This window comes from Hemicordylus capensis, chromosome 1 (genome assembly GCF_027244095.1).
Source record: "Hemicordylus capensis ecotype Gifberg chromosome 1, rHemCap1.1.pri, whole genome shotgun sequence".
Lineage (NCBI taxonomy): Eukaryota > Metazoa > Chordata > Lepidosauria > Squamata > Cordylidae > Hemicordylus > Hemicordylus capensis.
In genome coordinates, this window is record NC_069657.1 from 456,683,676 (window position 1) to 456,696,256 (window position 12,581).

The 12,581-nt window shown below is 48.2% G+C and overlaps 1 protein-coding gene across 4 annotated transcripts in view; it reads right to left on the reverse strand.

The window, feature by feature from the left end:
- Positions 1–7,460: 7,460 nt before the first annotated feature.
- Positions 7,461–12,581, reverse strand: part of LOC128324917 (nuclear GTPase SLIP-GC-like) — a 130,850-nt gene continuing 125,729 nt past the window's right edge. For all 4 annotated transcript variants that reach the window (XM_053250113.1, XM_053250131.1, XM_053250121.1 and 1 more), the window contains exons 20-21: positions 10,872–10,962; positions 7,461–8,469 (exon numbers count right to left, since the gene is read on the reverse strand). In XM_053250113.1, coding sequence (XP_053106088.1) covers positions 8,408–8,469; positions 10,872–10,962 — 153 coding nt within the window. In that variant the 3' untranslated portion in view covers positions 7,461–8,407. The remainder of the gene's footprint in view (positions 8,470–10,871; positions 10,963–12,581) is intronic.

Below are 12,581 nucleotides of genomic sequence, written 5' to 3' on the forward strand. Positions count from 1 at the left end.
GTACCACTGTTTTGAGGCCATTCATCTCAAGAAACAGACACAGCTGGCATTAACAGCCGAAGCTGATAGAAAGCCCCTCTGGCCACTGCCTCAACCTGAGAGACCAGGGAGAGGTGTGGATCCAGAAGTATTCCCAGACTGCATACCTCAAGGCAGCGTTTGACTCAAGCTGTGGGAGAAGCTGGAAACCTCCTTAATTGAACCAGCACCTGCTATACCTCAAACATATCCTACACATTGACATGCTCCTCAAAGTTAACACCTACTTACTTGGCAAAGAGGCATCTTTTAACGTGGTAATTCTCTTTATTTAGAAGGGGGAGAGTAATTGGCCCTATCCACCCCCAGCACAGGACCTCCAGTGACTGTGGCTGGTGTCTATCTTATGTTTCTTTTTAAATTGTGAGCCCTTTGGGGACAGGGAGCCATCTTATTTATTTGTTATTTCTCTGTGTAAACCACCCTGAGCCATTTTTGGAAGGGCGGTATAGAAATGAATAAATAAATAATAAAGTAAGGTGTGACCCCCCCAAGGCCACCTTTCAAGTGCTATCCCAACCCAGAAGGGCATTAAACAAGGCTGCATTCTATTCAAATTCTATATCAATGCCATGGTGGGTCATCTCAACAAATCAGAATTCCACCCCCACCCCAAGCTCACAGAGAGAGACATCTCCACTCTGCTCTACACAGACGATGCAGCAGTTCTCTCAAGGTCCCCCACAGGTCTCAGAAGAGCTCTGAGGGCCCTCGCCCAATACTGAAAGGAAGACCAGATGGAAATAAACTACCATAAAACCAAATTCATGGCCTTTGCCATGAGACCCAAGACACACTCCTGGTGCATAAACGGGCCCAAGATGGAACAGGTCTCATGCTCTAAATACTTGGAGGTAGTCCTCCATGCATCTGGTCCCAGAAAAGCTCAAGGCTCTCACATTGCCCAAGACACACAGAGGAGGACCTCTGCCATCCTAAAATTCTTCCAGACAAGAGGAGGCCACTACATACCTGCAGCCCTCAAACTGTCTGAAACCAAGCCGCTGGCACAACTCCTCTACAGCGCCCAACTGGGCCCCGTTCCCAACTCCACCCCAAGGGAGCTGGTCTTGTGGTAGAAAGCTGGACTTGTGCCCTTAGCTAAGCAGGGTCTGCCCTGGTTGCATTTGAATGGGATGCTTGATGTTTGAGTACTGTAAGATATTCCTCTTAGGGGGGATGGAGCCTCTCTGGGAAAAGCATCTAGGTTTCAAGTTCCCTCCCTGGCTTCTCCAAGATAGGGCTGAGCTTCCTGCCTGCAACCTTGGAGGAGCCACTGCCAGTCTGTGCAGACAATACTGAGCTAGATAGACCAAGGGTCTGACTCAGTACATGGCAGCTTCCTATGTTCCTATGGAGCTCGTCCAGTCCAGATTCCTCAGAGCAGTTCTACAAGTCTCACGGTGTTTCTCCAATGCTACCCTATGCCTAACTGGGCAAAGAGGCACCTTTTTAATGTGGCTTAGCTTTGTTAGCTGAGTCCATGCTGCATGGCTCCTAGGAGCATGCAGAGTTCACCATAATGAAAGGTTCTGAATTGCAACCTAAGATCTACTGACTCTCCTGTCTAACATCAGACAGGAAGAAGTACTTTGCTTGTGCATTTTGACCATTTTGCCTTGTTTGCCTGTAAACATTCTGCTTTTTATACTTACATAAACAAGATTTATGATTGCTTTAAACTTTGTGCTGTGAATCTGCTCCATTTTGCTTCCCCACCTGCCTGCTCTGGCTTACATGCTCTTTAAGAAGTTTTGAGGCATTTTGCTATGTTTTGTTCACAGTGGTTCTGACAGAACAGGGAAGATTTTAATGTTCTTTCTCATAAGAGACTGTACCTTTTGCTTTTCACAACCTGCCTAAAACAAACGGTGGAAGGGGACAAGAGGCACTTAAAGCAGCAGATCAAAAAGGAAACACCCAGGCCCAGAATGGGAAGAGAAGAGTGCTCAGGAACAAGGGTGAGCTCAGGTGAGGAAGTTAGGGGGCATGCGGGAGGTGTCCCAATGGAAACTGATATCTGTGAATCAGCAATACTTGGCAGTAGTCACGCCATTTTAGATTCTTGCTTAGAGCAGGACTTACTCTACCATTTTCTGAGTACATGTCAGCCTGCAAAAGAACATTTGTCAGCAATTGCTCTCTGTTCACTCCCTCCTCCTTTTCTCCTTGAGAAACTTGCATTGATCACCACAGTGCACCTCTCATCCTATTGGCTGATTTGCTGGTGGGAAGACTTCTGATAAGAGTAGTCTAGAAGACAGTAAACTAACAGTTTAGGTTTCTAACAAATGAGGGTTGTATTCTCAATGTACTAATATTTATGATGATGTATTATGGACTACCTGGCAAGCTGTTGTTGTATGTGTCCATCTTGTGGGATGTGACATGCATCCATTTTGTGTCCATTCGCTATATAAACCCTGAGAATTCACCATTTTGGCACTTCCCTGTTGCAAATTGATTCCCAGGGGAATCTATGCTGTGTTACTCTGCAGAGGTAAAATAAAGCTTTTCAAACTTTGATCTCCTTTTGGTGTGATTCAACTGGGCGTCTTGCACCAGGTAAAATAACCTTGTTGCAGTTGTCAGAGCCAACAGATGTCAAAGGGGCCTATTAGAATGGTCCGTCTGAAGAGGTTATTGGATCCAATTGGATTCCAAGAAGCCTTGGAGGGATTTAATGTTGGCTTTGCAGGTGATCGTGTTGATGCCTTAGTGCAAAATTGGAATAACATGATCACCAGGGCAGTAGACACGATTGCTCGTAAGCATCCCCTCCAACCAGCTTCAAAATTGGCCCCATGGTATATGGAAGAACTACGGGGGCTGAAGCGGCAAGGTAGGCAACTGGAGCGCAAGTGGAGAAAGACTCGACTTGAATCCGACAGATTACGACACAAGAGCACATTTATAGATCTATGCTCAGGCGATACGTGCTGCACAGAGGTGATTCTTTTCTGCCCATATTGCCTCTGTGAGTTCACGTCCAGCGGAATTGTTCAGGGTTGTGAGGGGGCTAGTATGTGCCCCCCCTTCCTTGAATCAGAATTTGGAGTCATCAGTTACCCGTTGTGACGGGTTTAAAGAATTTTTTGCAGATAAAATCTCTCGGATTCGGGCCAATTTAGATGGAGACTCCACAATTAATTCTATGTCTGAACTGGAGGTGTCCAGCAACTCCTCTTATGTGGTTCGATTGGATCAGTTTCAGTCTATGACTCCTGAGGATGTGGACAAGCTGCTTGGAATGGTGAGGCCTACCACTTGTTCTCTTGACCCTTGTCCAACATGGCATGTTTGATCTAGCAGGGAGGTTGTTGTAGGAGGCCTGGTAGAAATCATAAATGCTTCTCTGAAGGAGGGCAGGATGCCTCCTTGTCTTAAGGAGGCAGTTATTAGACCTCTTCTTAAGAAACCTGCATTAGATCCCTCAGAATAGAGCAACTATAGGCCTCTTTCCAACCTCCCATGGCTGGGCAAGGTCATTGAGAGGGTGGTGGCCTCTCAGCTCCAGGCGGTCTTGGAGGAAACTGATTATCTAGATCCATTTCAAACTGGCTTTCGGGTGGGCTATGGGGTGGAGACTGCCTTGGTCGGCCTGATGGATGATTTACAATTGGGAATTGACAGAGGAAGTGTGACTCTGTTGGTCCTTTTGTATCTCTTGGCAGCTTTCGATACTATTGACCATAGTATCCTTCTGGAATGTCTGAGAGTGTTGCGGGTGGGAGGCACTGTTTTACAGTGGTTCCACTCCTACCACTTGGACAGGTTCCAGATGGTGTCGATTGAAGATTGTTCCTCTTCAAAATCTGAGCTCAAGTATGGCGTCCCCCAAGGCTCCATACTTTCTCCAATGCTCTTTAACATCTACATGAACCCGCTGTGAGAGATCATCAGGAGTTTTGGGGCGGGGTATTATCAGTATGCTGATGACACCCAGATCTACTTCTCCATGTCAACTTCTTCAGGAGATGGCATAACTTCCCTAAACGCTTGCCTGGAAGCAGTAATGGGCTGGATGAGGGAGAATAAACTGAGACTGAATCCAGATAAGACAGAGGTACTTATTGTGCGGGGTCAGAACTCCAGAGATGATTTTGATCTGCCTGTTCTGGATGGGGTCACACTTCCCCTAAAGGAACAGGTTTGCAGTCTGGGAGTACTCCTGGATCCACACCTCTCCCTGGTATCTCAGGTTGAGGCGGTGGCCAGAGGGGCTTTCTATCAGCTCTGCCTGATACGCCAGCTGCGCCCGTTTCTTGAGATGAATGACCTCAGAACCGTGATACATATGTTGGTAACCTCCAGACTTGACTTTGTGGGTGTACAAATTTGATAGATAGATAGATAGATAGATAGAATAACAGCCTCACGCACCATCACCACTCACACAGAACCAGGCCTTGCACTATGATCCACCCACACTGTTCCTCTCCATGCAATATTTGCTCTATGCATTATTCATGCTGCACGGGGTAGTAGGGAGTGGCATTGAAAAACATTCTTTTACCATTTGGACAGCTAATTACATTCCACAAGGGGCTGCACATCTCCTGAACCCCAAACATAGAAATGGACAAAGAAGGTTGAATAGATCATCATCTGGCCAGACCCCTGGAGTCCAGCTTTCCCCAGCAATGGCAACTCCAAAGCAGCAAGCAAATTGGGAAGTCGCTGATCTTGGGGTTGATTTGGGTGGGCTTGTGTGGCACTTGCTGCTCCATCCGATCTCATGTCCTGATCCTGCCAGTACGTGGACCAACAGCAACCATTATGGTGACTGGTACAGGGGGGAGATCTATTTTGCTGTGCCTGCCTTCAGTGTACCAGTGACTTGCAAAGGCTCTACAATCGCCAGAGAAAGCCGGCTGGAAGGGCTCCAAGCAGCAGAATTCCAAATAATAGAGCACAGAACACACAAGGCCTTGAAAAACACTGCAGAAGTGCAGAGTAAAAGGGAATCTGTCCCTCTCAACTAAGAACACACATTTCAAACACAGTCCAAAAATGGCCAAAAAAGAATCGCTGACCCAGACTCCACTGCCAGCTACAGTGCCTGAGCTAAAGTAACATCACTGGTATAGGTTAGGGGTGTGCACAAAACCAGTTTGTCTGGTTCAGTTCAAACCAAACCAAGCATGTTCTGTTTTGTGCCCCCCCAAACATACTCCTGGCTTGACTCGAATTTGAGTTGGTTTGAGGTTTCTAAGTTAGCTTTTTGTGAAGACTCACCACTGAGTCTGGGTTGGTGGCAGCAGCGGCCACAAGGGGGGGTCTCTGCCATCTCCCCCTCCCCCCACCAGCCTTCTCCCTCTTTAAAAAGGGCAGGTTCGGCCCATTTTCGGGCCATCCCGGACCTTCCTCTGGTGGCGGTGGCCATTTTGGAGGTGGCCAATGGAGGTGGCCAATGGGCCTCTGAGTAGTTGGGTGCCAGGCCATGCAGGGTGTTTTGTTTCAAGCTCAAAACACCCAGAATGGCCTGTTTCAAGTCAAAAGGTTCTGAACATCCTTACATTCAGGCTGCAGACTTATTCACATTTACCTGCAAGGAAGCCCCACTAACAACGTGGGACTTTCTTCTGGGTAAACATGCATAGGATTGCACTCTCAACAAGACTGCTTAGATTCCAGCTGAAGTCAGTGAAAATCAATCATCCAAACTGTGTACACAATATCCAAGCTATGCACACACAGAACTGAGTTCCATTTGACTGAAGGAGAAGAGAGGAGAGCTGGTCTTGTGGTAGCAAGCATAACGTCCCCTTAGCTAAGCAGGGTCTGCCCTGGTTGCACATGAAAGGGAGACTTGATGTGTGAGCACTGTAAGATATCCCCCTTAGGGGATGGAGCCACTCTGGGAAGAGCAGAAGGTGCCAAGTTCTCTCCCTGGCATCTCCAAGATGGGGACGATTGAGATTCCTTCCTGCAACCTTGGAGAAGCCACTGCCCATCGGGGTAGACAGTACTGAGCTAGATGGACCAATGGTCTGACTCAGTGTATGGCAGCTTCCTATGTTGCTAAGGGGCAATTATTTCTAAGTAAACCTGCATACAACGGAATCCAACTCTACTCCCTTCTCCAATCCCCAGAATGATCCCAATTTATCTCCCAGACCCAGATTTGTTCAGGTCTGCCTTCCCTCCACCCCCCATTGCAGAGTAATACATAAATGCAGAGCAGAGTTGAGGATAAAACAACGAGGCTTGTATTTATTTGCAGAAAGCAAAAGAACACAAGAACACTCTCCTTTCCAGGAGAGAAACAGAGCAACCTCTGTACAGCTTGAAGGCTGCAACACTTGTGAGCACAGGATACAAGCAAAAGACTGAGTTCAAAATTCAAATCAACCAATCGGTGGGTTGGACTCCCCCACCCCACCCTGGCCAAACCACACAAATACGCTTTATAGAGGAGAGCACAGACAATGTACGTAATGGTGATTTTCAACAGCCCCCTCCCGCTCTCCTCTTTGGATCTTTGTACCAACCTGATCTCCCTTCTCAATGGATCATTCGACCCACCCCGTCTCATCCGGACCCATCTCTCTTTCCTTCTTGCTCTCTGACCATCTTGATGCCACACACAGGGGACCTAGTTGTGTTTGCAAACAGGGCCGCACGTCCCGTTTGTGAGTAAATGATATCCAGCGCCACGTTTGCAGTGGCTGCAGGGAGCACCTTTCCCTGCTTGCAAAGGCAAGAAATGTGTTCCCAGTTGGGCTGGGAACCCAGTGCTGGCTGAAGCGTTTCAAAAATGGAGCCACACGGGGGAGGTTGTCCCTGGCAGGTTGCTGCTGACCCGGCTCACTGAACATGCTCCTCAGCCATGCCTTGATGCTTCCCAACACAGCATCTCAGCAGAGGCGATGGGGAAGGGAGGGCCCCTACTAGGATGGAGCTCTGAGCTTAGGAGGACTTGGCTGTAAACAGAGATGTAAGAGTAAGGTGGCAAATAATTTTTTTAAACTTGATTTTTTAAAACTTGAGTGGTGGCCATTTTGGAGGCTTCCACGCATTGAACATGTGCAGCAGCCATTTTTTTCAATAAAAATAAAATAAAAATGGCCACTGAAAACAAAATGGCCACCGTACATTCTCAAATGGTCCCTGCAAGGCCCTAGGCCTTGCCAGGCCTCAGCAGAGGCCATTTGAGCATGCGTGGAAGCCTGAAAAATGGAGGCTGAAAACTTAACCTGAAAATCAGGTTTTAAAAGTCATGGCTGAGGAGCATGTTCAGTGAGCCGGGTCAGCAGCAACCTGCCAGGGACAACCTCCCCCGTGTGGCTCCATTTTTGAAACGCTTCAGCCAGCACTGGGTTCCCAGCCCAACTGGGAACACATTTCTTGCCTTTGCAAGCAGGGAAAGGTGCTCCCTGCAGCCACTGCAAACGTGGCGCTGGATATCATTTACTCACAAACGGGGCGTGCGGCCCTGTTTGCAAACACAACTAGGTCCCCTGTGTGTGGCTAGGGAGTCGGGGGCTGCCACCGCCGGCTGAACAGGGTCCGCCAGTGGCATCGCTATGCCCCGGGATGGTGCTAAGTAAAATATTCAGAAAACATCCCTAAAGAAACAGGGGCCAAGCTTTAAAATCTGCATTTAGCGCCAACTAAACAGCCTGGAACTCCCTTTGATATAAATTCATCTATATATTCATTCATCATATTTTTATACTGCCTGATATGTCCATCTCTAGGTGGTGCACACATTTAAGACACAATATAAAACAGAGTAAAAACAGTTAAAATTTCCCAAAATACAGTAAAAGCAATATCATAAAATATAAACAAATTAAACAGTTCAAAATTAATTTCAGATAAAAGCATGAGAAAGCAGGTGCATCCTGAGGGTCTTCCTAAAAGCAAACAGAGAAGGAGATGCTCTTATTTCAGCAGGGAGCATATTCCAAGGGAAGCCACAGAGAAGGCCCGGTCCTGACGGAGTTGCCTCCAAACGAGCCAGCGGCAACCATAAATGGACCTCTCCAGAAGTCGTCGCAGCGAGTGACTGATGCTTCCAAGTTCAAATTCTAGGGGGAGGGGGCATAAACTAGGCCCTCCCCAAACCCTGGACAACTCTGCTGGATGTGAATTTGCAGAAGCAATGATTTCTTTTCCACAGTTACTTTTGCCAGAAAGCGTAAAGATTAGTGTGTGTGTGTAAAGCCGCCAGAAGCTTCGAGGCCCTCCACACAATTTGAAACAAAGCCTTTTATAACAGAGGTGTCCAACTTGAGACGCTTCAGCTGCTGTCGGACCACAAGAAAGTGATGATAAGCCTCTCCAACAACCAGAGCGCCTCAGGTTGGCTGTCCGTGTTATAGATCAAATACCATCTGAAGAAACAGCATTTTTGTCACTATCAATCGGTAGTTTGCAACATGCTATGGAGGCGCTTGATTTCTCGACACTCATTCTCAATATCTGCAAAAGAAGAAGGGGAAAGGAAGATTCCGGGTGATCAGATATCCAGAGACCAAGCCCTGGTCCCCCAAAGTAGGGTCCTTTTTCCTTGCATGGAGGATATAATCAACCTTAAGCTCAGAACTGCGAAGTAGGCAATGTGTCCGCCAGCGCTCATGAAAGGAAACAAGCTACCTTTATTTGGCATTAAGCGCCAACTTGCACTGACATCCTGACTAACACTACGTTCGCACAACCAAGTCATACTTGGGCAAGACATTCCCATTTATGCTTGATTGCACTATTCATTCATTCAAAGTATTTATACCCCTCTGCCCCTCCAATACACTACTGCTCGGGGTGATTCACAACATACAATTTAAAATAATTCTAATGAAGTTAACCCAATTTAAGTTAAGCAAGCTAAAACCACACTTAAAATTACATCTTTTTTTAAAAAAAGTTTCACATTATAAGTTATTTTAAAAGCTAAAAACTAAGAACTATAAAACTAAACAACCTACCAGATATAAAGAAAGGTGAAACATTAAAAAGTCTCTTTCAAAAGATGTTTTCAATTGTTGTTTAAAAAACAGTAAGGGAGGGAGCATGGAGAAGCTCTCCAGGGAGGGTGTTCCAAAGCCGAGGGGCCACAACCAAAAAGGCCCTGTCTCTAGACTCTGCCAGCTGGATCTCTGTTAGTTGAGGAGCCATGAGCAGGGCCTCATGATGCTGAGCAGAGAGCCTTGCCAGGTTCATATGGGTGAATGCCGTCTGACAAGTACCCTGGCCCCAAGCCGTATAGCTTTAAAGGTCAAGACTAGCACATTGAATCTAGCCTGGTCGGAAGTGGACTAGTAACGAATGAAGCTGGATGGGTGTGACACTCGTGAAGCGACTTGCGCCCACGAGCATCCTTGCAGCAGCATTTCTGGACCAGCTGAAGCTTCAGAACCATCTACTGTGATCTTCTACAAAAGTTCCCTGCTATGTAAACAGGTGGAGGGAGAGGTTGTCTGGGCGGGTGTGCACCTTGTTGTACAAGTGCAAGGATGTTGGTGCCCAGGCAAGACTAGGCTGGAACTCAGGCTCCAGACTTAGCGAGGCTCGCCTGCACAACGTCCTTTTGCACAAGCGCAGCACGAGTCAGGACATTGACCGCTGTATGTTTTAATGCACCGTCCAGTATCCTGACTAACGCTGTGCTTTTAACCCACTATCTTCCTTTCTAAAGCAAACCCACTTTGTGCGGGAGTGGAGTGAAGCCGAGAAGTGACAAGGAGGAGCTTCACCTCCTTGATGCAAGTGCTCACCATAGCCGCTCACTCCCTGCCCTTGGAGTTCCGCTCACATGTAGGGAAACTTGAATCTGAAATCCTGGAGGACCAGTTGCAGCAGCAACAGCAGCAACAGCAAAAAAGTGACAGCTGGGGAAGAGCTAAGGGGTCCACCACCTCTGCCACAAACCGCCCCCTCCCAAAGTAGCTTTTCTCTAGAAAAAGCAGCCGTTGGGGTAACATGTATTCATGTGTAAGTGTAGTTTGGCCTAGAGCAAAAGGGTAGATCACCTCACAGTGGGGTAGTGACCAAGACAGAGAAACAAAGGCTGGTTTATCCGCCGGTGCCTGTCTTTCTGGTGCAAAGCTCTTTGGAAGCTTCCAAATACCCTTTTCCACACCTCTGGCCCACACACATGCTTACATTCCGATGCATAAACTGGTGGTGTCTTTCAGTGTGTTACGGAATGGGCACTAGTCACTTCGCCAGGAAGACAGCCATCCTGCAGCCGCTTGACTGGCTGCCAGTTTACTTCCAGGCCAGATTCAAAGGGCTGGTTTTAATTTTCTAAGCCAAACATGGCTTGGGTATGAGGTATCTGTCAGGCGGTGTCTGTCTATACAAATCTGCCAGGGCTCTTTGTTCGACACCTCAGGGCCTTTTGTGGTGTGGCCCCTCAGCTTTCAAATGCCCTCCAGGAGGAACTTTGCCAAGGCACTTTCCAGATTGCACGCTACCACAGTGTCACAACGTATCCCTTAAGTGTGCTTCCGCACTGCCTGCATTGACCTTGCGCTGTAAGCAAGATGCTGTTCACATTTCCGATGCCTTCTTTCAGATTTTGTTGCTGCATTGTAGCCCTATAACATCACATATGTGTTGCAGACAAATAGCTGTATTTCCCTGTTGTACTAGCTTACAACTGATTTCAACTGCAGTTTGAATTTGGCACACAAAACATTGCAGTTTACACCATTTTATTTATTTGTTTATTTATTGGCGTTGTAAGTCTCGCAATCTGGAAACCACCCTGGCTTCCTCTCTTGGGTTGTTGTTGTTTTTAATACCCTCCTTTTTATCCTGGCTTTTAGTGTGGTCTGCATCTGATTTATGCAAAGATTTATCTCACACTTCTCCACGTTTACCTGGCAACTTCACAGCCAGCTGCTCCTGCTGCAACAAGATCAGTTTGAGCACAGCGGAAGTTTCTTTTTCCAGCGTCGTCAGAATCATTTTCTGCAGGACACAAAGCGGGTCAGATATGAAAGTGTCACTAAGGCACTGGGAATGGGCTGTAACTCAGCTGCTGAGCACGTGCTCTGGACAAGAAGGTCACTCCAGCCCACTCCCAAGTGAAAGGAATAAATAGCAGGTAGCAGGGTTATAGCCTGAACTACAGCTGCAACAGACTTTGAGGCTATTCTCGCGATCGCCCAAAAGCGGGCTAAGGGAGCCTAGTCCGCTTTTGGCCAATCGTGTGCTGCAACAGGAGCCGCACAGCTCCCGGCAGCAAACCTCGCTAAGTACCCCTCCCCTTAGATGAGATTAATGGAGCAAACGCTCCGTTAACCTAATCTTTTTGCTCGTGTGGTGACACATGAGTAGACCCCCGGCCGGGAGGCTGCAAACAGCCTCCCGGGCTCGAGGGTCTCTCCAGGATGCCCCACGCACTCGCACGGGGCATCCTGGAACTGGGGGACACACAACCCTGATCCCCGCAGCCCCCGCCGGCTTCATGATGGAATCAGCAGTCACATGGGTGGCCGATCCGGCTGCCCAGGGCTGCCTTTTTATCGTCTGCGGGGAGAGCGGGCTAAGCCCTCTCTCCCCGCAAACCCCCTTACAGCTCTTCACACTGATCGTGTGAAGAGCCTCAGTGTCAGGAGGTTATTCACACATGGCTTTATGCCTCGGGGTATCTGAAGAGTGAATCTGCTTCCCTTCACAGCAGATTTGCAAGAAGTTTAATTTGGGGCATTAAGCAGACAGTTCACATAGTGCCAGCTCCTCTCCGCAATCCCAGGCAGATCTTTTCCCTGTGTGTTCCCACACTTTGCTCCGGGTTTTTCCTCCAATCAATCCTCAGAGGAGGTGAGAGAGCTTTGTTGTTGTTGTTGTTGTTAGTCTGACAGTGTTGCGAGTTGCCAAGGGATCAAACAGCAGAACGCTTAACCTGTGCTCCATTCTGCATATATATCTAAAGCCACTGCATATCTAAAGGCTATGTTAGGACCCACATTTTGCAGTTTGTGCTTGCATTTAACTCAGGAATTTCTCCCTCCCCTTCCCCTGCATTCCCTCCACAGAATTTCACCAATCTGCTAAAAACCCTCCCTGCCCAGCACTTGCAATTGCAAATACTCAAAACAGACCATACCCAATAGCTATCAAACTCCTCTTCACTGAGTTTTGGAAAACATTGGACTGGGTCTCACGATCAGTGAGACCCGGTTTTGTCCGGTGAGCAGGAAGATCGGACTAAGCCCGCTCTCCCTGCTCACGAGCGGGCAGGGAGCCCTGGGCGGCCGGATCTGTCGCCCACACGATGGCCGGCTCTGAGACAGAGCCGGCGGGGGGGGGGAGCGGGGGCCACGTGCAGGGCATACTGTATGCCCTGAGCGAGCACGCAGGGCATACTGGGGAGACCCCCAAGCCGGGAGGCTGCTTTTAAGCCTCTCGGTCGGGGGTCTACTCGTGAGTAGGTGCGGCACGAAGGCGCGCCGCGGCTACTCACAACTGCAAAAAGCAGGTTTGCAGGAGCGCTTGCTGCGAGCCCGGTGGTTCTGACGTCCAACAAAAATCAGTCTAGCCTCTGCTAGCCCGATTTTTGTTGGTCATGAGAATAGCCCCAAAGA